This window comes from Triturus cristatus, chromosome 9 (assembly GCF_964204655.1).
Source record: "Triturus cristatus chromosome 9, aTriCri1.1, whole genome shotgun sequence".
Classification (NCBI taxonomy): domain Eukaryota; kingdom Metazoa; phylum Chordata; class Amphibia; order Caudata; family Salamandridae; genus Triturus; species Triturus cristatus.
Window position 1 is genome coordinate 1,223,927,780 of NC_140592.1, and position 26,034 is coordinate 1,223,953,813.

At 45.2% G+C, this 26,034-nt stretch overlaps 1 protein-coding gene across 1 annotated transcript in view; it reads left to right on the forward strand.

Moving 5' to 3' along the window:
- SLC39A9 (solute carrier family 39 member 9) overlaps window positions 1-26,034 on the forward strand; it is a 184,889-nt gene that overhangs the window by 128,239 nt on the left and 30,616 nt on the right. The window contains exons 4-6 of the mRNA XM_085627304.1: window positions 8,517-8,585; window positions 9,545-9,630; window positions 13,922-14,056. Of these exons, the coding sequence (XP_085483430.1) occupies window positions 8,517-8,585; window positions 9,545-9,630; window positions 13,922-14,056 (290 nt within the window). The remainder of the gene's footprint in view (window positions 1-8,516; window positions 8,586-9,544; window positions 9,631-13,921; window positions 14,057-26,034) is intronic.

The following is a 26,034-nucleotide window of genomic DNA, read 5'->3' on the forward strand; positions in this document are numbered from 1 at the left end:
CAGTATTTCCAGTTAAAGGTGAATTATGTGTAAGAAAGAATGGTTCCATACATATGGGCCATAGTAGATGCACCACTGTAATAGAATTCAGTGACCAAGGCAAGTCTACATTTAGAGCTTCTCGCCATTCCTACTTCATATGTGGTCAGACTGCATATATACGTTTGCCTCTAGATTGGGATGGTACCTGCTACATCGGATTCCTTTTGCCACCTGTTTTTCTAGCTCCTCCTGATTATCACAGAAATACTCATCTAGTACACAATAGAGAACGGAGAGATCTCCCAATTGTCGATTACACTGAAACAGCATGGGAAAAATACACAGATTTCAATAAAGGTCTCTTTCCCTATATAGGTACAGTTACCAATAGTAAGCTGATACGTAGATTAACCAGAACCCTTGAAGCAGTAGTGAATGAAACTATTTCCGCCTTAGGCAATTTAACAGAAGAGCAGTCTGCTATGCGGATTGTTGTGCTTCAAAATCGTCTTGTCCTTGACGTCATCCTGGCCGATAGGGGCGGAGCTTGTAGGGTCATCGGATCAAGTTGTTGCATTTTCATACCAGAAAATTCGCCATCTGTATATAAAGCCATAACTCGCCTTCATAAGATTGTAAGCCAGATACACCAGAATCCAGGCACCTGGACTTGGTCCGGTTGGTTTTGGAGTGTATTATCAACCTTTGGATGGAGGGTCCTATCCTTCCTAGGTATTGGCTTTCTCATACTATTCAGTTGCTGCTTATGCCTACAATGTGGACCAGCGATTTGTGGTCTGTGTGCCACATCGTGTATTCCACCACCAAGATTTCATTCATCCCGGAAGAAGAAAGAAGAACAAATGATGCTATATGAACAGATCAACGGATTGATGAAGATTGATATCTCTTAAGGGCAAGTAGGGGACAAGGAGGGAATGTGGAAATATGGATTTTTATGATCAGTTATGTCCCCTATCTTGGACCCCAACGGTTTCATGTATAAATCACAAGTACATGTATGTTCCCTCCAGTTCCAGTTATGAAGACGCAAACACATGTGCGTCCACCGCCAACATGTCCTCTTTCAGATCCACCATGAATGGGTCGGATATTCCATTCCTAAGTATGAAAGGCCACCGGCTTTATATGGTTCATTTATCCCATTTTACAGTCCAGGCGAGTAGGCCCTGATTCTGCCATTAAGTCCTTTTCTTGCCTTCTGCCTCTGAAAGCTCCAGTTTGAGCTCGCATCTGTATCCATGAACTTTGTCCTACTCCCTGCGCGGCTAACGGTGCCTGACTCGACCTGTCTGCTTGCCAAAAACTGTATTTCACCTTCAAGATTATCTGCTCTGCTCCGCTCCCTATTCAATGCATTCCTGTCTAGTAGTTTAAGTAAACATTCTTCCAGCTACCGAGCAAAGGGCCCGGCTTCTCTGTCTTTCTGCAAGTAATTCATAGCCCTGTTACTATGGAAGATTTCTGCCCTCGCATCTAGTGTAGACACTTAGACGCTTGTACACGCACTAACAGTCAGTATAGTCAGTATAGAATAAGATTCTATCCTAAGAGACCTCTCTTTTGGGATAACATAGTTCTTTAAACATAGGATGTTAGATATGATTTGGGATTAGGTTGACTTGACCCCCCAGACTTCTGTCTCCACATGTAGAGCTAAATGTCAAGTCCCCTTCACCCCCTAGTTGCACGTCAATCACACGTCATGCTGCTGCGCGCGCATCTCTGCCAAGTATTTCTGCTGACATTGCGAAATTCTTTCATGAAACCACCCATTTATGACATCATACCTGATGACGTTCTTTAGTTACGCCCAGTTACACCCATTTTAGTTACGCATGTATGTTTTTATCTTTGTTATCAACTGTTACGCCTCCTGCATCTATTTCACTGTAATGCCTATTGTATAAAAATGATTACTTGTCAATAAAGTATGGTCCTTCACTTCCTGAACCTTCGTGGTGATGGAATATGGAGTCCATCAATTCGAATTGATTTTGGAATAAAGCCCGTTCCGAACCTCTAATACCACGGATTCTGCCTCTTATTTTACTGAGCTATTATTATAGATTTTCCGCATCAAATTAAGTACCGGTAATTAAATTATTTACCACATGTGCATGAAAAAGTCTTGCGTGCAAGACTCGGAACTTAGAGTAGTTCTTTGTGCAGGGCACACATTGATTTTTAACATATATTCATACATATGAGGCTGAAAGGGTTCTGCACTTTTGCTTCAAGGTTCTTGGATTCTTACTGAGAATCCCGAAGAAGAGTGTGTTGGAACTTGGGTGCTTCGATTTTTCTCTGCTTTATTTACTTATTTGGAGGTATCCAGAGATGGGTCACTTGCTTGAGAAGCCCATCTGGGGTAGATATTAGTAATGTGCCTTAAGATCGGTGCGTGCATCTGTTTACACATCCTTTTGTGAGCACTTACTCAACCACAGTACAACATCTCCGTTTAAATATATATTTCCTAAATTAGAGCAGTGTTTGGACGGTCCTGATAAGGGGATGTTATAGATCCAGGAAACCTAGACCCAAAAGTAATGCTGTCTTGTTTTTTCTATTTTTTTTTGCTTCTTAGTCTGTATCCTAATGGTATACTTGGCTGCGGGTGTGGTAAGATTCACCAGAGATGAGCTTGTCTGCAAGTACGTGGGGGTGCTGCTCGTGCTGGCTTTGTGAGGTTTTGAAGATGGTGCGGGTGGTAAGGGCAGCCAGTGGAGTTCCATCAGGATGGAGGTGATGTGATCATTTTTCTTCAGGCCCTGGAGGAGACTTGATGTGGTGTGTGGTTACCCTTAATGGGTGACAGAGTGGAGTCTGGGTGGGGGCAGTAGAGCAGGGTGTTCGTGCTATCCAAATGCAAGAGTACAAAGGCTTCCACAGCAGTTCTAAAGCCATTTTCTGTAAGAAAATATTTCACTTCAGAAGAGAGCTGGTACAAGGCTGTCTTTGTTCTTTTAGTAATTTGTTCCTTGAGGGTGAGGCTGATGTCCTTTGGTATTTCGAGAAAGTTATGTTTCAAATCTGTCAAAGTTCATATCGCTGAACCAGGTTTGCACTGTTTGTTGTTCTTGGCACATAGTGGGAATTCTGCCTTGTGTGAGTCGAGTGTCAGGTAGGCACTGGGCATCCAGTTGTGGGTGATGTGCATTTATTGGTTGACGCGTTTGATGTCTTAAGCAGAGAAGAATTTTAGGTAGAGTAGTGTATCATTGTCATACCAATGAATCTTGATGCTGTGATTTGTGAATAGAGCACATATAGAGGTTGAAAGTTTGGAACCCTGGTGGTCTCTTCAGTTGATCGGGTTGTTGTGAAACCTGGAGGCGCCCATGTGAATGATAGTTGAGCAGGAGTTGTTTAGCATTAATGTGGTTTTGGGAGTTGAATATAGACTACTTTTTCAATGATCTTGCTGATAAAAGGCAGGTGTGTGAGGGGCCTTTCATTGGTGAGGTATTCAGGGTCTAGTGCAGGGTTCTTTAAGAGTGAAAGCATCTGGCCTATTTGGAAGAATCAGGAAAGATGCCTTAGTAAGTGAGGCGGAGGCATTGACAATGATGCTAGGGGTGCGAGTGTCCCCAGGGAGGGCTGGGACGAGGGACGAGGGTAAGACCTCATTTTCATAAGAAGTGATTTTGAAGGTGTCCAGTATGTCTGCAATTCCACACCTGAGATAGAGTTTTGAAGGATTCCAGTTGTAGGATTCTATGGGAAGGGGTTGGCTTCAGAGATGGAGTACGTTTGTTGTTGCGGAGATGCTGTCAGATTTTCTGTATTTCTTTAATTGAAAAAGAGATTGGTGGCATTTCTCTTTTCTCAGGAGGGAGAAATAGGTTGGTCTGGCAGGGGGGGTGATGCAGTGTTTGGTGGTGTTGAAACGTCTTCTGCTTCAGTTGGCGGCTTTGTTGATGATGCTGGTATATAGTACTTTGCTTTTAATCTAATGAGCTGCCTGTGTGCGACCGCGAGGGATTTCAGCATCATGAAGTCATCACAGTTTCAGTTTTTCTTCGTTTTTAGGTCTCGCCTGACCCAGCGCATGCGCTGGTATGGCGAGACTTAATGAGAGGGCTCCAAAAAGTGCTACCAGGCCAGCCTAGAGCTACAGTGCATGGGCGCGCGTGCCGCGATTACTTTCACTTTCGCGGCCGCTTTGTTGTTTGATCGCGATCACTTTCACTTACGCGGCCGCACGGCTGCTTGGCATAGCCAATAGGTCTCGCTTTTGGGACCTTATGAGTATTTAGTTATGCAACTGTTGCATGGTTAAACACTTATAAGGTCCCAAAGGCGAGACCTATTGGCGATGCCAATGCTTGTTTTTATTTGTTATACTGTCTGCAGATGGATTGTTTGTCAGCAAGGTCCTTTGGATTCCAGGGCGCTGAAGGCTTTGGCCTGCACTTGCGTGTTTTAATTAGGGATGAATGTTAAAATAGTTTTCCATTAAAGTGTCGAAATTGTTTAGGAGGGTGTTAGTGTCTGACGAGCAGTTGGAAAAACAAAATTGTGCAAAGCTTTTTTTTTTTTTTTTTTTGTCTCATGATGGCGGGTGAAGCAACGCAGAGGCCGGGCAGACCGGTAGAGAGGAAACAACACCAAGGACAGGCGGGTGAGATGGTGGAAGCTACACTGAGACTATGTGAGGAGAGGGCAAAAGCAACATGGGAGGTGGGCAGGGGTGGCAGAATCAACATGGAAGGTGGGCAGGGGTAGCAACACAGAGGGTCAGGGCAGAAGCAGCACAGTGGACGCTAATGGGGAAAGCAACATGCAGGGCTATGGAGAAGTACACAACGGGAGAGAACAGCCTGGAGCACGGAGGGAATAATAGAAGTACATGATCAAGAGCAGTGAAGAGATGGGGAGAAGCACAATGGCGAGAAAGCAGTGCAGAGGAGAGAGAAGCACAGGAGGGCAAGCCCATCACAGAGTGGAGCTCGCGAGAAACAGTGGAGAGAGCAACAGGAAGCGCGGCAGAGGGAGAAAGAAAATTACATGAGGGCGACAGCTGGAAAACACATGCTTAGCCAAAATGAAAAAGACAGTGGTTACAAAGTAAGCAATGGAAGATCTAAAAATTTCTTCACCGCAAAGCAAAGTTTACATTTTGTTTCTGGCATGGTGCAAAGGGCATGTGAAGCATTCTGTATCTTTAAGAAATTAGCTTAAACCCAGTGCTTTATTTGTGTATCTGCAGACTTATCAGATGTTATTATGAATCTATCATTGGGAAAAACCCTTTTTCCTTTTGTGTCCTTTTTTAGGTCTCGCCTACGCAGCGCACACATGCGCTGCATAGGAGACCTTTAGCCGTCGCTCTGCTCTTTTTTGAAGCACATACTCGTGCTTGTGGCGGCATACACCTTGCGGGATCAAAAAAGATCGGACTGCGCTCGCACGCACACACCACCCCCGGGCCAGCAAACACATGATTGCAGTGCCAGCAGTGTGTTTTTCTTTTACTTTTACAAGCACGCTTGTGGCATGTGCTTTAAAAAATCAGCATTAGTTATTTACTCGTGCAATTGTGGTGCTTTTGAACAAAGCTTATTGAATACCATTTTCCATCTATCCTAATGGGCTGGCAACGAGCAAGGCTGATTCTACCCGTGTGAGGTACTTCCCAAATAACTGAAGTTTGTCATCGTCCCCAAGTCGTTGAAGTTCTGCTTGCTTTTCTAGGCAGTATGAGGTAACCAGTACGGGACTGCTCCACTGTAAAAGTAAATTCGGTATTTAGGCGCAAACTAATCCCCCCTAAAGGCCTCAAGGCGTTGGCGCCACATACTTTGGTAGAACAGTTAGTCTAGCAATAGGTTTGCTTTTTCAAGTGTGTATTGGCGTGTTTGTGGTCGTTGAACACACGTGGTCGAGCAGTCCTTGACCGCGCAAGTGGAACTCTCCATTATCACATTTATGACACTTATGTGAATAGCCCAAACACTAAGTGAAATGTAAAAAATAGGAATACTAAATGGATACGAATTGCTTACACAACGACACCCTTGTTAACACTGGATTACAAGTGAATTGTCGCAGGTACACTTAAAGGCGTTTGCTACACATTAGATGACCACTCACTGCAGTGCGGAGGATTACAAAACGCTGCATTCAGTGGCTGCAATCCATATCTTCCCCCAAGTGGCAGAGGCGATGTTAAACCATTGCAGTAAACTCATTCGCACATGCAGAACACACGAAATGCTAAATTGGTTAATACAGAACGAGTACATAAATCCCGTACTAGATGAAACCGGGAATTTGCATCACTGCAAAACATACACACGTGCAGCAGATACTCGCAAAACTGCACACTACCACGTCGCTGGACGTACAACAAACTACTAAAAGTGTAGTCCTTTCACAGCGCTAATTGTATATCCTTACAGTTCCAGGAGTACAAATGGTACATAAACCTCTCCAGTGACCGTGCTTTTGTTGACGGCTTGGGCCGGGTTAACCATATCACAATAGGTCATCTAAATTCGATTTTGCGATTACTCTTTTCTGGTGGCATCGAGTGCTTGCATTTTTTATCAGTAAAGCAGTAGATTTATCTTGTTTCAATGGTCTCTCTTCACAGTGCGTCTCCTCTTTTCAGTCCCCCCCCATTTCTTGCCCTTTCTGTTTCCCTGCTACTCTCTCTCTCATACCCACATTTTGTCCCTTTTCTGTCTTTTGCTCCCCTCTTCTCTCGAACACCCACTGAATCACCTTCACTCCGTCCTTCTCTTCTTCCTCTCACCGCTATATTTCCTCCTTTCTCTCCTCTCCTTATCCCACACCCACGCTCTCTCCCCAATTCTCCTTCTCGTGCTCTTTCTCCCCTCACTCCCAGTCTTCCTTTCTTGTTGCCCTCTTCACACCCGTTCTTCCCTGTCTCTACCTAGGCGCTGACGTGCACGATCTCTCGTGGTAAGGGGCTTCCCGCCCCAGTTGCCAGGGGTTTTCCTACTGGATCTGAGGATGCTGCACGTGGTCAAGATACAGGAGACGGGTTCATTTCCTACAAGGACAGTCATGGTTCTCACAGCTGAAGTTTATATTTATTGTGTTGGTATGCACATATGTATGCACCGTGTGTGTAGTGCACACATGCGAACAAAGACGTCCTCTGGGCACTTGATCCATCTACAGTTTTTTATTGCTCTTATTTATTGCGAAATCCACCCAAAGATTTACATGAGCACCAGTTAGTATTATCTTCGCTCCTTCCTTCCTTCCACCTAGGCTTCCCAAGAAGTGTCAGACCTCGTGGAGATAAATTACCTTAGAACAGGCTGAATATGTTATAATTAAAATTTAAATCCATTTATAAGCGCAAAGCTTCAAGCACACGTGGTTAAAAAATTGTCCAGCGCAACTGCCACTGTTAAGCGAAATGTGACTGGTTGCTCGGTCTTCTTTCTGATGTATGTAAACTCGCAGCTTGTGTGCTGCATGGCTAACCACTTAAATAGTCCCAAAGGCGAGACCTATTGGCTATGCCAATGCTTGTTTTAAATTCCGGGGCAGCTGCTTCTAGCTTTCCTTTAGCAGAACTCACCTCCTGCCTGGCTGTGATATTGAGTACTATGGAAGAAATGTGCCCAATATTTTAAATACTGGGGGAGGGAGAGAGTGGATTCTCGCTTTACTCAACTTCCTGGAAACGGTGGAATGAAGATAAGTTGTCTCCTTTGACTTACTGCTTTTCGTAACTTGTGCAGTAGAACCATTTTAGGGTGCCGGCGTGCAGGCCCTGTTCACAATTGTGCCGTTGCCATCTGTGACGAAAGCTTGGTATAGGCAGGGCCCTATAGTGGAAACCATGGTACAGGTCCTTCACCGGTTTCCATTAAGGCGGTCTTTGATGCTCATGAACTTTGACGTGCTTGGTAATTTGGAAAGAGGCCACCTGAACGTTTCTGGCATAAAATTAATCTTTTCATCTCCGATTGCTGAAGCATATTGTTCCTTCTCTAGTTTACTCAAGATTCAAGGTTGCGATCTCACTGGTATATCACAGCAGCATGACGCAGGCAGAATGAGCCTTGGATTGCCTAAGCATGAGGTTCTGTAGTGCACCAAGACTGGAGTCTGAGAGCATGGTTTCTGTATTTCAAAGACAAGGTCACATTATTCGCACTGAGAGATTTCCACAACGCTGCTGTCATCCAGGAGGACTGAGTTTAAAGCACTCTGCATGGTCCACCAGGCTTAAAATGGTAGATACCCTCCTCTTGTGCTTAAGAAATTTGACCAGTATGACAGTAAATCTCCCTCTTCCCCCAACAAGTGCAAAAGAATATTATAAAAAATGTTCTAAGGTATTTAAGGCCTGTGAAGAGTTTCATGGTCCTTGCCACCAACCAAGATGTTCAACTCTGTAAGACAACTGTTGCTGATGAGTAGTTCTTTCTTTAATCTGATGCCTTCCTTCTTTCTCGGCAGAAACTGTGTGCAGTACCCTGCCAATGTTTGTTTAACCTATGATTTTGCAATTCTCCTTTTAGACCCGGAGGCAGGAAGAAATGGCAACTCTAAAATCACCACTACACTGGGGCTGGTGGTGCACGCTGCAGGTAGGTCTTGCGCCATCAAGAAGGATCCTGAGTGCATCCGGTCTGCATTTATTATTCATAGACTTTCTATACCCATCATGCTTAGTTGTCAACACATGAGCTTCTACTTGTACTCACAATGCCCACCTACCTCACACCCCCCCCCCCCAGCACCACCACCACCCCTCTCATTCCCAATCCCTACCACCCCTCTTGCCTCTCCCCCACCCCACCAGTACCAGGTACAGCAATGACCAGGTGCCTTCTTCTAAGCTTGCCGAGTATCTCAGTAAAGACCATGTCTTGGGGAAAGATCCATGCCACTATTCTTCAAAGTGTTGTTCTCAGGTGACTATTCACTGGTGGTTAATCTCAGAGTGATTGATCTGGAAACCTATTTTTAGGGTTTTCTCCTCATAAATTTCGAGTTAATCATTTTGGGACATCGGATGTAAATGTAATATTTTCTTACTGTTATCATTTTTTTGAAACCTATTTTATATGAAATTTAATATCATGATGATATGCCTCCATAAACCCTTCCCTTAATACTACTTAAGCTTACCCTCACTGTAATACATTACATTAACCTTTTGTTACCTATCCCTTTCCATTGCTTGTGTTTTAGTGTGTTGCTAAAGCACCAAGATTTATCTATGTCAAAATTATAATACCAAAACAACAAAAATACCCATTTCTGCTTCTGCAAGTCGCATCTTTACCCACTGCATCTCCCCTTTCCAGTGGTAATTAGTTTTGGATGTATTCTCTGGCTACATTTTATTCCATAGAAACAGTAGTGTATGTATGTTGGGATAAGGCCCGCGGCACATAGCTTTTTTTTTTTTTTTTTTTGTGAACATCAACCTGTAACAATATTTCATCTGTAGTGGCTGAGTTAGTCAAAGGGCACGCTGATGTGTTCTGTTGTTCAGGTGCATATAGTATATCCAGTCTGAGTCTCAGTGTTCTATTTTCAGCTGATGGTGTGGCACTGGGAGCTGCGGCCTCTACGTCTCAGACCAGCGTGCAGCTCATCGTGTTCGTGGCCATCATGCTGCACAAGGTAAAATGCTAACCGTGCGTATTCTACTAGTGCAGTGTTCGAGCAGTCGTTTGTATTCCTCCAATGGTGACCTTCATGTAAGTGGCTTTCATGTCGTGGGCGGGCCTGGTCCAGGATCCTTCTATGGAGGGAAGGGCACTACTCCCTGGCGCTGATAGTACAGACCATGCTAGGCATTTTTTTACAGGGGTGTGATTGTAGACCGTAATTCATCAGCCTGTGGCCAAGCCATTCCAGGAAGCTGGTTGTGGACAGCATAAACTGAGGCTGGACAGAATGGACAGAAAGGTAACTGTGACTTTTCCCTCAGATTCTTCTTCTCCATGAACTCTGGTGACCAATTCTGGTCTTTCCTGTGCATTGTGTAGTGACAGCAGACCAAAACCTGCTCTGCGCCCTTGGCGTAAGGCGCCTAGACACAGGAGTGTTCCTAGACTGCTGGCTGGTCAAACTGTTATTTCCAGCCTTACCCTCTTGTCCCCACAATATTTTGACTTATACATTCGTATGAATCTTCTACCAGCATTATTGTATTTTGCATATTTTTGACCAGACTTCGGTATCCCACTAATTGGCACTTAATCCTTCGAACTATTCAAAGTACTCTCCTGAAAACCATTTGGACCACCATTAAAGATCAACAAAATGTTGATGCAGAAAGCACAACTGTGATTTACCCCCTGAATAAACAGGGAGCATGCTCTAGCAGAAGAATGAGGACTCAGCGCATTGGATTTTTAACAGGACCCATATAACGGCAGTGCACATACCCTGGGTACACAAAGAATAACCAAATACCCGGAGCCAGGGTATGTCAGAAAGCAAAAGTGCCATTTGTTGGTTAACACTAGTTCAAGAAACCCATAGTGAGAAATAAATGTTTGAATTAATCTCCGCTACAGACAATTACTCCGGCCACATTCCTGTCCTTTATACTTCAACCACTATGCCTCCCTAGACGAAGACAAGCCATAAGCAAAACGGTCTTGGACCTGCTCCAATAGAAAGGGTCCAGACCGAACTGCAAAGACTAGTCCTTTGCAGACTGGAACTCCAGCAACCCCAGACCAGTTTCTGCCTATATAGGCATAATCAGCAATGTATATTTAGTTTGAGTCCTGTGGCACAGTGAGCATGGGGCTGACGTTTAGTCATACCCTTTTTTTTTTTTTTGGACATCTTTTGCAACAAATAGCAAAATTAGTGAATGAATGCTTGAATTAATCTCGGCCACTGGCAATCGCTTGGGAATGCGTTCCAGTCTGTGTTCGCCCACTAGGCCAGACCAAACTGCCAGGCAAGGTCTCCTTCATAAAGAAACAGATAGCCTGCATCAATTTCAGGCTGAGTCTTCTTCAGCAAGATCTAGTCTTCGGCTCCTAGGGTGGCCATGGTTAGCTTTTTTTGCCACAGATAAAAAAGGCTGTGTTTGTCGGGACTTAATGTCCATATGGCACATTCCTTGGTCCAATGGGAATGTCCTTTTGATGAGCTGTTGAAGCCATTTCTGTACTCTCTCACAGAACTACGATACTAAAGAAATGTTAACATTTGAAGAGGCTATAATTTCAAATTCGGTTAACTGCCCCATTGACCTACTTTGTCTCTGAAGATAACTCCCATAGGGGGTTGGTGATATCCATGCAGTCCATGTCCCATTGGAAGATGCCCTACCTGATTCTTTGCTATCAAAAGGCACATAACTCCAGTCGGAGAAAGCAGGAGCTCAGTCTGCTCCAGGAAGACGTCTACTGTGACCCTTACTAGGGGCAACCCTACAGCTGACATTTTCACAGTACTAGTTGGCGAAAGAGTTGCAGCTTTGCAATAGAAAGTCCTGTAGAATAATGTAGCTGAAGAGACCTAATTGTTACGATACACAACTAAAGAATTTAAGAAACGGAAATTTGGCAGTTACTTCACACATCACAGATGACCTCAGTAGTGACGTCACTTATCACGTCACGATCAACATCAATGCTCTGACTGAGGCGAGGTCACCACACCCTTCTCTCTAGAGTTCTTTGGGCTCAACCTCTGTCCCCGTCCCCGAGCAGTCTCTGTGCTCTGGGCCTACAAACCAACCAGTTCCTGCAGTCTCCACTGCTCCAAAGGTCCAGAGCTCACCATGTTTGGTTACATCGAGCAGACTTGGTGCATCTCCTTCAACAGCACCTTCACCTTAGCACCACTTCCCTAGGAGCCATCTTGGCAGGACTTTTGAACCTGCTGGTTTGGTTTGGCATTTGGCCTTGTCCTATACTCAGGACCGCATACTCCAAAGTCTGCTGAATGCATTGGTCAGCCACGGCTAGTGCACGACGAGCGCAAGGTCTCATGTGGCGATCCTCTGTGCTCCGTATAGATGCTGCTGACAACCTTTGGGTCAGGCCTTCAGCATCTATATATCCGTGTTACGGACACATATAGAAACCAGCCAATCTTTACTCAATTAGTCAACAGATGTGTAAAATAGCAATCATTTGCGGATTCAGTGATTGATTTATTTATAAACTCATAAAGCGCTCTGCTACTCCAGGGTGTCCCTTTGCTTGGTTAATAAGTGTCAGAGGGCACGTTTACGTCAGAAAGAGCTGGGTTTTCAGCTGTGTAAGAAAGTGATCAGAAATGGTGCCAAGGTTGAGCAGGCGACCATACCAAAGAGTTGCACCGTTGTGAAAAAGAACACTCACAAGAGAGCATGGCGAATGCAGGGGATGGTCGGAGAAGTCGAGGAGCATCTTGGGGCTGCATTTCATGGTAAAAGAAATAGCTCAAAAACACCAGTGCCTACAATAACACCTATTTGCTTTCTGTTCATGCGCTTTGTTACCCGTTAAAAAGAAAATTGATGCATGTTGCCATAATAGCATAATTTTGGGAATTTTGTGTTAAAAAAAAAAAAGAAAAATCGCAAAAAACAGGAGATTACGCCAGTGCAACATAAATTTTACCGGAGCCTACCTGAATGACCCTAATATACAAAAGATTAGTCTGAGACACCCACCAACACATTTTTGTTGCACAAATATTAAAAAAAAAAAGGCTGAAGGCATTTTACCAAACTATTAAAAGATTTATCCGAGTGTATTTTTAGCTTCACACCAAGTTCAGCATGTTTCATTTATCTTTTGTCATTTCTCTCATTGTTTTCCCCATACATATTTTTTTTGCTTTTACTTTCAATATTTGCTTTACCTACATAAACTTATATTAATGTCATGCCTCTGTAAGCCTGTCGTTTGTGGTCTATTTTATCTTTTGAGCTCACCAGTCTGTTATCTCACCTCTCTGTGTACATTTCTTTCACCTCTCCAAAGGACTTGCTCCGTATCAGCCTTTAATCGCGGTCACCCCCGTCTTGCGGCCACTCCTTGTAAGCACGGCCCGTGCTTCCTCTTCCTTGATGCTGCAAAGGGCACTAGTAGACATTGCACTGTTGGCTGTAACTGACTTTTGAAAAGCAGCAGGTTACAAGCTATGAGACGGTCTGACGTTGCAAAATAAAATTCAGCCACAAGCCATAATGTATTAATTAATAGTCACTTGCTAGGGAAACAAGATGCTCTTTGGCAAACTCACTTTAAAAATAATTTTTGGGGTGTGTTTTACCATATTCTCCCACCCCCGCCCCTTTTGAAATTGCATTTGAATTTAGTCGTGTTCAAGGTAATTATTGGACACTTTTATAGTGCTTCGATTCAAGGCTTTAAAAAGACCCATCTCATGATTTCTTTCAGTAATACAAACTTGGGGGACGCCGCGGGTATTTATTTTATCCAGTTCAGATGATTAAAAATGCTGCCGCTTCTTCATCACAACCAGATCCGCTGAGCTTTAGCTTTGCTAAGCTTGCTCGATCTCGTGTTGCAACCAGTTGAGAGTTGCATCTCAGCACTAGTTCATATGTGGTTGACATGTTTGCAGTATCGACGCTCCCATGCAGCCACAATAGGCATACACATGAAAACCAGCCCATTATCCTAAACCTGACAGAAAGTAGGAATTGTGACACTTCTAGTGGCAGCGAAGTGTAATTTGCAGTGTCAGACACATTTCAAGTGATTGCTTTGAAGACACATTTGTATTTGTCATTTCCTGGCAGGTTTCGGTTGGTCATCTTCATCTGGGTTGGTTGGCGAACCTGGGATTCATGCGAGTGTGGGGAGGTTGATTGTGTCCAGCTTCAGGGCTTTGTGGTCTACTTTGCTGCATAATTTTACTTTAGCACCTTACATGAAAATCACAAAATTGTAAATATGTTCTCACTATATATTGTTTCTGTTTTCAGGCTCCAGCTGCTTTTGGTCTGGTCTCCTTTCTCATGCACGCCGGGCTAGAGCGGAACCGCATCAGGAAGCACCTGCTGGTGTTCGCTTTGGCTGCACCAGCTCTGTCGATGTTAACGTACCTTGGCCTAAGCAAGGTAAGGATGGGCTGTGAGGTGTGAGCCGGGGAAGGGGTAGGTGTAGGACATGTAATCTGGCACCCGTTATCCGATTTGGAAAGCAAAGATTCGAAGTAAAAACTGATATGCACCAGCGGGTAGTTGAACATGCATTTGCAATGCAATAAGTCTCACATTTGCGAGAGTTTGAGCTATTCTCATTTACAATGGCAATAGCTCAACTCTCGTAAATGCAAGACCTATTTCCCTTCAAAGAAGCGGCCGCCCTTGCCCGCGGCTGCCTGATAGAGAAAGCGCGCATGGCGCTCTGCACTTCATTCCTGCAGTAGGAGAACTCTTTCAAGAAAATAGTGCTTACAGACTAAATAAGACATACTGTGTTGCAACAGAAGTAAAAGGGCCAGTCTCCATGGAAGGTTACAAATGAAGACAAGGAGGGACTAACAAGCATATTAACTAATCAGAAGCCAGCATTTATGAAGGACTGACACAAGCCAATGAAAAATAAGGGAGGAGAGTGAGCTTGTCTTCAAGTACATACTCCAATACAGCATTCCTCGCAGAGCAGCGCATGCGCTTCCTAGGCTCAACCTATAAAGGAAGTAAGGTGTCAGAATTTCACTGGAATTCAGGCCAGGGACTCCAATGCTAATCCCACTCCTTCCTCTTTCAGTCATATAATGATGTGGCTGTGCAGGGGGTAAAAAGGGTAAAGGAGATGGAGACAAACACTCGGGCCCGCTGACTTCAGGAGCGCAGCCTGGTGGAAGGTGTGCAACGTGGATCGTCAGTATTCAGTAGACAGACTAGTGACCCCGTAATCCTATATGAAGTTGTACAATTAATCTAAGTATACTTGTGTACAACAGGATACAAAGTCTTGTGAGTATCAATAGTCTGACTTACCGGGGAATGGGAGCGTAGAGGCCGTGGATAGCCTCCAGACGACCAGGATACAGTCTGGGACCTGAAAGCGAGGGCCCACCTCTAGTGGTAGAAACACAGAGCGCCAGGATGACTTGGAGTGCTCGATGTCGAGCAGGAGGTCTTGAATGGCCGCAGGCTAAGCTCAGTATTTGTGATAGGAAGGGTTGATCTAATCGGCCATAAACCACCCATGGGAACCCAGGAGGAATAAAAACAAGCATTGGCATAGCCAATAGGTCTCGCCTTTGGGACCTTATAAGTGTTTAGCCATGCAACAGTTGCATAACTAAATACTTATAAGGTCCCAAAAGCGAGACCTATTGGCTATGCCAAGCGGCCGCGAAAGTGAAAGTGATCGCGCTCAAACATCAAAGCGGCCGTGAAAGTAATCGCGGTCAAGTGCGGCGCGCGTGCCCGCGCACATGACTGTAGCTCTAGGCTGGCCTGGTAGCACTTTTAGGAGCCCTCTCAATAAGTCTCGCCAGGTCAGGCGAGACCTAAAAAAGAGAGCGACCCCTCAAAGGCAAGGGGACAGGGTCAACTTGGACCAAACAACAAAAGCAAGCTCCTCATGTTCATCTACTATTACAGGAAATTTGGGACATGTTTCAGAAAGAATGAGTGCTGTGAATACAATGTAAAATAGCAAGGTCTCATTTAATAACAAAATAGAGACATTAAAAAAAATAGATCATTTATTTAATGTAGAATAATAATAGTAAAACCATTAAAACCTACACAAAGAAATCACCAGCAAATACATTTCGTAAGAACATCATCAATGTACTTTAAAATCCCAAGGATTTCTTTCCCTTTACTCTTATCTTCCTCCCCAGATTGCTTTTACTAAAGTAGATGGATACTCATCCACTCAGGTTCTTTGATCCTTTCTACTATTTTCTCTGGGTTTTCTAGGTTGCCTCAAAGAGATAACCTGAAATGTGTTGTTTCAGTTGCAATTTCAGATCTTAAAACTTGTGCTTGGCTCACAGTGATGGAGAATTTCCAGGCCAGGATGCTTAGATGTGTCATTGTTTCTGATTTAGTAGCAACCTTGGACAAATACTTAGGCACTCATTTACAAGCACATTGCGCCGCAGGTGCATCACTTTTGTGAGCTACCAGCGGCGCAATGGGCTTGCCCATATTAATAAGGCGCTGTAAATTCACCCTGCATGACTTTTCATGGCCTTGTAAATATGGGCCCCTTTCATGTATTAGTCTGCATAAAATGTGTGCTCCAAGGGTGTTGCTATGGATGTTCCAATGCAACATCCATGGAACTTGACGCATTCACAGATTTACAACATTTGGTATATATGGGAATGCGTCAGAATCCTACTCCTCCTCTGTCTATGTGTGCTGCATTATGCACACATAGAAAGAGGAAAATGCCATTAATGATTGTTTTTGTGCAAGAAGGTGACACTTCCTGCACCAAAACAATCCTATCCGCAGCTTAGGCACCCTTGCAAATGGTGCTTGGGTGCCTGCGTTGACGCATGGCGGCCAATTGTGCGCCAGCGCAGGGGAAAGCACAGGAATGCGTCGTATTCTTGTTAATATGACCCATCCTTGTACTTTGAAAATTATGCGGCACAGCTAAATGGCATGAGGCGTAGCACTACTCATTTTCTTATAGATGAAGCCCTTAAAAACTGCTTTGAGGATAGTCTGGAAATTGAGTTTAAAGGGTGGGAGTTTCAGGTATGCTCCACTGTTTAGCACACAGCCACTAAAATAATCCTCTTCATTCTCACGAACTAAGGCAAGGATTTGAGAGGTCTAGTTAAGAAATTTTTGCAAAACACACTGTGTGCAGATCTTATAAAAATCGCATCGGGCGGTTGCCAGGCAGTGCTTGGAAGTGTAACCACCGGTCTTGCTGCGCGGCCTAGCTAAGTACCGGGGCACCAAGGTTAAAAACATGACCAGGAGACACCACTTCCGCTCGCATGAAGCAGGCTGTTGGCAGCCGAGCCAGGCTCCCTCTCGCCGGTTAAAGTGATTTTGACCATTTAGACTGAGGTTTTGTGGAGATATTAAAACTAATGAAGTGGCTGTTAAACAGCGCACAGTGCAGTGCAATCAAAAGGCGTGCAGCAGAAAATCTCCCCGGAACAAGGGATACTCGCTGAGACCGGCATGGAGAGTAGAGATGTCGGGCGGAGAGTTTCCGCGTGTTCGGGGGCTCGCGCGAGCTCAGCGCATGTGATGTTAACCCCGTGACAGGGAGCAGGGCATTGACATTTGGCTGGAGCACTCCGCTTTGAGTGACAGGCCATGTGTTTGAGTGCCAGATTTAAAAAGCTCTGAGGGAAAACACATATTTTAGCTTGCATATAAAACGTATCAGTCTTGGCCGGGACCCAGGAACAATTACAGCACATTTTTTCTGCCTTACCAGCGTTTTCATCAAAGAAACAGAGAATCATCACCGTCTAAAAGGGGGAAAGAAAAAAAGCTTCATACGTGTCATCCGGGGAATAAGTGATTGGTATAGCTAAACAAGCGTTGGCCTCGCGCGAGCGGCCGGAGACGCAAAATGTGGTGAAGGGGGAGAAGCGGGAGTTGTGTGTGCGCGTGCGTCAACGCGATCGCTCTGAAAGCGAAAGAGATCGCGATGACGCACACGAGTTTTCAAAGTGCTGCTGGCGGCCGGCTGCGCGCGTGCACGATCGCGTGAACGCAAGCGTTCGGCCAGCCAGCAGCACTTTGAAAATCCCACATACAAAATGTCTCTTCGAGCCAGCGCAAGCGCTGGGGCTCAGTGAGACCTAATAAAAAAAAAAAAAAGAGGTACAGGGAATAATGCAAACGGAGCGAACTATGCTACCAGATTGGAACCCATCAACTGCGGTTACCAGACATAGTGTAATGCTGTGGCTGGTGCTTACATTTTCCAGCTCCTGCTGACTTGAAAGTGTCCGGAACCTTCTGGAGCCTTCCAGAATATTTAGGCTTTTCCCACGGTGCCCCTTAAGTGCTAATCCGCGTTTTCCTTTGATTCCATCCTGCTTTGCCTCAACAGCCATTACTGGGCCGTCTGTCACAGCCTCCAAGGCCTGCGCACAGTAAGCTTGTGTCATGGAGTCTGAGATGTGTGACTGTGACACTGGACAGTTTCCCTGGAGAGCATGAACTCCAGGATTCCTGACATAGAGGTCACTCAGAGTAGTTTACATCTCGCTAGTCCCGTAGTGTGAATACCTATTTTACAAATGTTCTTCTCTGTGGAAAAAGTAATACTTTTTTCCCAATCGTTTTTTCTGATGGTCTCGGTTAAACGCACCATTAAAGAAAAAATGCCCACAGCAGGCATGCATATAATGGTGAGTTTGGGTGAAGTAGTTCTTAAATAGCTTTTAACTGCTCCATGCTGTGTTGTAGTTGGAGCTCTCCATTTTCTTGCCTCTTATCCAGCCTCCCTCTTGCCCCTAGGGAGATGTGGTCTAACTGTCAAATTGTTGATTGTGTGACCGGTGGACCTGTCTTCTAGGCTTTGTGAAAAATCACTTCATCTCCCAGCACTTCCCCTTAGGCCGAAGATACTGCGACCAATGGACTGAACTGAAAAGACAGACGTTTGCCTGCGTGACAACCGAAGCATCATTTGGAGAGGCATTCTGACTGCCGGCGCAGCAATTACTTGCCGGTTTGGGTTTTCAGTCATTTTGTCCATCAGTCATCTTAGACCTGTTATAGGTCCACTTCCAGTGCTAGTACTAGACTGTATGTAAAGGAGAGGTTGATGCAAAGCGATGCAGAGAAATGAAGCATTGAAATGCATTTGCTCCAACAGTCCGAATGTTGGGATCTGCACTTGGGAATGGGAATGCTTGGACTAAATAAAATCATTTTATTGTACAAGTTAATAAAAACCTTTACAAAAAGAAAATTACTCAAGTCAAAAATTCATAAAGAAAAAGCGCTAAAATTTCATAATTTATGCAAACAGTAAAAAGGGAAAAGCTATAGGAGAATTTGGCCTGGCCCAGTGTTTCCTTTTTAGATGGGTTGTGCCTTCCTCCGACAGTGTCTATTTCATCAAATGAGCTTTGGTCAATCCTTGGTTCGTAGCATATGATATAAAAACATAAATTAAAAGAGCTTGCATTTATATTTAAAAGTCGCAGAATTAATAGTTACATTTGTCAAAATTTTGTCAGTTTTTATGATATAGATACTACTGGTCCTTGGCCTTTCCAAAGCCCAATAGTTTTTAAGGCGATGAAGGAAAGCTTTTTGTGTCCGAGGTTTCCCCGGTGTAAAAAAAGGCCAATCTCGAGTCCAGGAATTGTAAGCCCTCGATTAGAGCTGTTTTATGGTGCGCCAGATCTCTTCATTTTCTCCTCTACTGCCCCCATGAATTGTACAAACCGGCATGCCAGCTGTATGTCTCCTCCACCAAAGCAAGCCTTCACTGCTTGCCTGCAGGTTTTTATCCTCTTGGTGTTAAAGATAGATTTCAGAAACGGGCGTCGTTCTAGGTCCAGACCGTGGCATATGCATAGTAGATGCATGATGCACTCTTTTGCTTTCCAGCAGAGGCGGCGCTGAGACGTAATGCTTGTACTAGTGAGAATGACACTATGAAATGGCTCCTTACATGCCCTACCATCATGCTGCTAATGGCAGTGGTCAGTGCTGCTTTGAGACATCAAAAGTCATTGTGTTTTGTCTTCCTAGAACCATGAACTAAAATAGCCTTTTATAGCTTGTAATGTGGTGCCCTACGACACTGCAGACATCCAAGCACTTTATGTAATCTCGCCCGTGTTCATTCGCATAATTAGTACTTGGCAGTCTTGAGTTGTACACTCTTCAATTAGTAAAAGAAAATCATGCATGCAGTTACCAGAAAATCAACTAATATCCATTTGGGGCTCTCCAGAATACATTAGGGAAGGGGATCATGTGAATCCTCATCAGCAATTTGTTTCTGAGTCTGAAACCGGTTCCTGGCCTTCGATCCTGTAGGTTAATATTTTTAAAGTATTTTGCTCTATGCACTGCTCGTTCTTTCTTGCTTGCAGACGGTGACCTCTGTTCACTATTAGACTACCCTGAGGATGAAGGGGAAAAGCCGCCACGATGTGTCGGACTTAATGGGAAACGTTTTGTTTATACCTGTGTTCTCTTTCAGCAGATAATGACTATGAAGTCACAGGATGCCACTTCTCAACCTGTGGGCTCTCTGCAAAGCCCACAACACTCCTACATTGTCCAACAGTCTTGTCCGCTTTAGCCACAAGCCTACCACTGGCTGTATGTCCTTCCTTTATCTCCTCCAGACCGAACCAGACCAGCAATTTGGTCAAGGATATGATGAGATGGACCTGCCTGTTTTTGACACATACGGTTTCCTCAGAGCTAACCTGGACCAAGAGCTTCACCTCAAAGTGCTCCATCCTTATTTACACCTTGTGGTCTTAAATGCCTCACTTACTTGTCCTGGTTCTTGGTGGATGCTATTCTGTTGTTGACTCCGGAGGTTTAACAAAAGCCGAGACCGGCCCACATTGAGCCAAAGAATTGAATTTCATATTGAGGACGTGCTAGAGAATAGTCTAGCTTTCTCTGTGCTTATTCTACAACCCGCTCAGTAGTTGTGCCTGGCAATGGAGAATATTGAATCTTCTGCCCATTTCCATCAGGCCAGAGAGGCAAAGTGTAAAAAAAAAAAAAAAAAAGAAAGTTCATTTTTCTGCTAGAGCTCTGAGCGGGTGCTCTGCCAAGCTAAAGCTTAGCTGTTCTTTCCTGGCCCATCATGTTCCTTTTGAATGTTCTGATTGTGTTTGCAGAACCTCTTTCACCCAAGTACAAGGAGGAGCCTTTTTGCCTTGCTGACGCAGGTTCAAGAGAAATGGCTTTCATGGCTAATGTAACGTGTAGGTGTGATTCACATGAATAAAGAGAGAAACTATTGATTTCTGTCATTAGCTCTTCATTGATCATCATGAGCATTTGAACGGTCTGCTTTATGAGCATGATCTCGCAACAATTTACAACATTTATCTTATTTTTTAGGTTTAAGTAGGCTTAGTTCAAACAGTACTGCACGCCCCTTTGCTAGAAGTGGAACATTTAAAACTGTGTCAGTGCTGTGCCTTCACAGCATCTAATTAAAGGTTCAGTATGTCAGTCCAACCATAACCGGTATCCTCTGCTCACTCAGCTGCTGAAGTTTCATTTCAATGGCCTTAGTTGCCATTTCAATGTTTTCTGTGTCCTAGTTTGTATTCTGATCCATGGATATTAAGTGACCTTAACCAGGCTGTTTCCCCGCTTGTGAATTCGCGTGTATGATTTTAGCCAACAACCTCCTCATCTCACAACCTTCTAATCTCTTATGGACTTGAGCGCAGAAAACACTCTGGGCTTGGAAAATTCCTCCATTACACCCTTCTTTTTCCCTTCCTCCGCAACATTTTGAAATACTTGTTGGTTCAACAGTCTCTGCAATATTTCCCACCAGGAGGCTCTGTGGAAGATAGCAAAGTGTGTCCTCTTTCCAGTAATTGACTTTTGGGGGAGATATCAAGGATGCTATGCAGTCATCTGTCAAGTGCTCCACTGGTATACTCTCTGAAGGTCAGACTCATCCAGTTTTTGAGTGGAGCCCCTGGTGAAATGCTCTGTTTATACTAGCAGTTCCTGGAACTCCACATAACCTGTTACTCAAGTCAAACTACATTCCTCAGCTGTCTCTCTCTGCTGTGCTCTGCGAACCTACTGTTGCACTTCCCTGTTGCAGGCTTACTCCATGGCAGTAGCTCTGAACACTGTGTTGCGCTATGGATGCCACAGACCAGCAGCTTCCACCAGCGAGTATGCAGAGCGGCTCAGAGCCTTCTGGATCAGCGTTCACCAGTTTGAACACTCTTACCAAACCACAGGCAGGTTCACACCAGACCAAGCTTTCTGGTGTTACACTTAGAAGTAGGTCTTGTCACCACGCTGCACCATAAGAGCTGCTGCCGGGTGCCATGCAGCTCGGTTGGCTCCATACCATATATATTGAGAGAGGCTTTTTTTTGTTTTTTAATCTGAATTGGCTGAATTTTTTTCCTTCATTCCAAACTAGCCTGATCGTATGTAATATTGTCTTCATGCAAATTTAGATGCTTCAGATGAAGAGTTTTAACAATGTAGTCTAATATACCCATTGTACAATATCCTCTGACAAACCAACTTCTTCAAAGGCTTTGAGGCCATCGCTCCCAAGCTTGATGAGCTCCAAAATATAAACTGTCTTCTCCACCTCCTTCTCCAAACTTCATTTGATGCCAATACTGGGGAAAAAGGTTTTCCCAAAAATCAACATTACATTATACCAGCAAGGGCTGCAATCTTGCACATTTTATCATGTACACATTTGTTTTCTCATTGAAAATGTACATTGCAAAGGTAGTAGCAGTAGGAGCAACGTTCCTACCTAAAATGTGTAACGCCCCCACATTAGACTATTTTCTGAGAAACCGAACATAGTAGCACTGTTCAACTTTAATTTTGTTTTAAGTAACACGCCTTTTCCGTCAGATTCCCAGTGTTAGACCTGCCAGCCCTTTGGCTGTCCCCTCCTCATTTTATTTTCTTCCTTTACCCTCTAATTTTTTCCTGTCCACTAGTTTTCTTTTTGTGTGTTGACTTAGAGGCTTTGGGCGCCCCATTGTCACTAATGGATAATGTGGCGCAAGGTGCTTCCCTAAAATGGAGGGAGAGAGAGAGCTCCTCCACAAAATGGTGGCCTAAACGGTCACCTCAGAACCTGGGCCATAGGCTGGCATGAGGAGTTCCAGAACCTTCTGGACAGTTAGGGCCCAGGCTATAAATAGAGGTGAGGGGCGACGGCCATTTTGTGCGTCGTGAGGTAGTCAGGAGTAAGGCACCTGAGTGGGGAGGTGGGTGCGCCAGAGGGGGGAACTGACTGTTCTTAGGGCCTGCTTCTTCCCCACCTCGGTTGACACTGCCCCCTACCTCGTGACCTAGCCCTGTTTCCAGCCTGTGACCCTGGGGTGACCTCAACCCGCCACAAGACCTTCTCACAAGAGCTTCCCGTAAGAACTTGTCACAGAACTGTTGGGGAATCAACCGGGACCCTGCGCCGTGCCATCCCTGCGCCTACTGATGTCATCTGGGCCCCCTTCCTAGTTCTTTCTGCCACTGGCGTGTGGCCTGCTGACACTCAACCTGCCTATTCTGAACCGGGACATTCCTGCGAGTGAAAAGGGGCGCTGGGTGCTAAGTGAATTGCCACCCCCGAACTGCAGGCTACCCCTTTAATTGGAACCACCCCCGGCAGGGCGGCCCAAAAGAATTACTCACCACCGCAGCCCTGAGCCGTGTTTCTTGCTCCCTGCCCTCCTTGGGGCCTGCGGGGAAGACCGGGGCCCTGCCGCTGCCGTCGCCGTCGGAGCGAGGCAGCCCTCCGTGTGGAGAGGGCTGCCGGTTTACCAGGAAGGCCGCGTAGGCCTGAAGCCAGCATCTGGGATCACTTGACGGGGGCGGACTGCCAAACGCCGCCCCCGCCGACTTCTGAGGAGGAAGAGGCCACGCCCCGCAGGTTGCGTAGCTTCAGCGGCTGCGGGTGCGCTCCAATCCCGGCTTCTGAGGAGGCCCTCGTCCCGGACGTCGCCGGGAGGCCTGTCGGGTGGGGCTCCCAGGGGAGCGAGCCCCTGCCGGTTGCAGAATCCTCCCCAGGGCCTTCGGGAGGCCAACAAGCAAGGTAACTTCCCCCGGGGAGGAGGGGGAGAGGCCCGGAGCTCGTCCCTCCCCCTGGGGAGATCCATCGATGGTCTTCTGGGTTCCCTACGGCCGGAACGGGCTTTCCCCTACATCGGCCGACGGCCGCAGAAGCTCTGGCCCGGGAGAAGGGCTAACTGGAAGCCAACCCCCGAAGTAGGTTTGGGGAAGGAAAAGGGGGAAGGAAAAGGGGGAAGGGGGGCCGCGTATCGCCGGAGCTCGGCAGGCAGCCTCCTTCCACCGTGACTCTCGAACCTCGGATCTCTGATCCAGAATACCACCCTAGGTGAAGACTCTGACTGAAGGCTGGGCGTAAAGTAGGAATTTCAGGCCCCAATTAGCGCTGGGAAAACTTGCCATGTCTAGTGCCTCAATGGTTAAATGATTAGCGCTTTGGGTTTGGGCTATGCTCTGAATTAATACTGTGAAGTCTTGACATAACTGTAGTGCCCTGAGTCCTCCCCAAGTTTAGCGCTTCCAGGAAATACAATGTTTGGGCCTTTAGTGATAGGCAAGGTTTCATGCTAAGACATTGCCGAGTTAGCGCGTTTAAGAATTGCTATGTGCAGTGCCCTGCTTAGAGTGTCATGATGAATGCTATAAAATGGCAATGTGCGGCGCCTTGTTGAAGACAGAGGTTTTATAGTGCTATTGAAAGACAATGTGCGGCGCTATGTTGAAATACACGATCTGAAGCTCTAATAATTTGCTTGGTGCAGCGCCTTGCACCACCACTGTGTTGACACTCCTCAGGATTCCCAGGTGTCGCGCTTTGGTTCCATACCAGGCTTAAGGTATTCATGTGATGCCAAACCGGTCATAATGAAATGCTATTGATCCTAATGTGTATAAGATAAAACTGATTGAATTCATTGAAAAGAAGAGAAGTACATGAAATAAGGAAAGATAAAGCTTTTCTACCTTTTCTAACCATTTGGTGTAGCGTCATTTTTAGTGGTGGTACACTGGAGTGTGAAGTGAGTGTGATGCAAGCACAACATGTCTCTTGGGCATAGGCCTTTCCACTTTAGCCAGGCTACCCTAGGACATTAGGTCCAACACCCAGAATATCTAGAGCTGATTATTCACATCCCACAGGTATTTTGGAGCCTCCTTATTGTAATGCTCTTCATTATTTGATAAACGTTAACCTCTTTTTCCAGTCACAAAATGTGGCAATACCTATTTTCTTGTGTTTATGCCTCCGTGCTTTAAGCATGCCGTCATAACCGGACCACCACCACCACCACCAGCACCAGCTGCTCACTTCTATAGCCTCTGCCTCCTGCATGGAGAACCGTCATCTAGTGCACACCTGAACTCTGTGTGCTGCCGTCAGTATGAGTTCACTGCAGAACCATCTGCATTGCATGCAGAAGTACAGGTGCACACATTTATCTGTAGACACTGCATTTTATGTATAGAAATAAGACTCTGGAGGTACTTGCATGGTCTTGGCCAGCTGGTGATGATGTCTCTCCACTGACTCTGGTGGGTTATGCCACAGTGTCAAGTCCTGCTTTTCCTATGTAAGGCACTGTTGCAATTTGAGGTTGGCAAGGCAGGCTAATTTTTCCAACGATTATTGTGGTTGAGCCCACCTCCCACACTGGGCAGTTGAGCGGGAGTGCACCACGTTATTTATTGAGCAGTGTTTTATAGCCCTCATGAACTGTTAACTATGTGTGCGCATTAAATTGAACAAGAAATTGTAAGTATACTATGAACAAGCCACAAGAACAGAGGCTTATGCCAATGGCTTGACATAGCTCGGTAGGTACAATTTACTGAACCAGTCCAAATTTGAGCAGTTTAACAAACAGTGGTATGGTATAATTCAATATTTTAATGCATGTATAAGAGCTGTCGATTGAGCGTGGAAGGAGAGAAAAAACTGTAATATTAAGGTATTGCAGAGGTCAGATGGCATTGCAGGGCAGATCTTGGATGAAGCACCATTGAACACAACTTCAGGGGACTAGGATGGGTGCAGACAACAGGTTGCAATGCAGTTCCACTATCTGGAGGGATAGTCGTTGTAAAGGAGAAAAAACCGAATAAAAAAGCTAGATGGAAAATGATTACGAACAGAACTCTTGATGACCTCATGTCACTGAAGTGTGCAACACCGGCAGCTCCTAATAACAGTCAAAACCAAGTACTTTACGAGCAGCACCAACAGAAGCAGAATGCATTTCAAAACAATCAAGCTCTGCATCATCCCACTGCCGGACTCTCTATTCCTAGAGTGTAGGGACCATCCAGCATTACATCAGCAGCACAAAGCCTGCTTTATCTCCTTATGCCTCTCTATAACCTCTTCC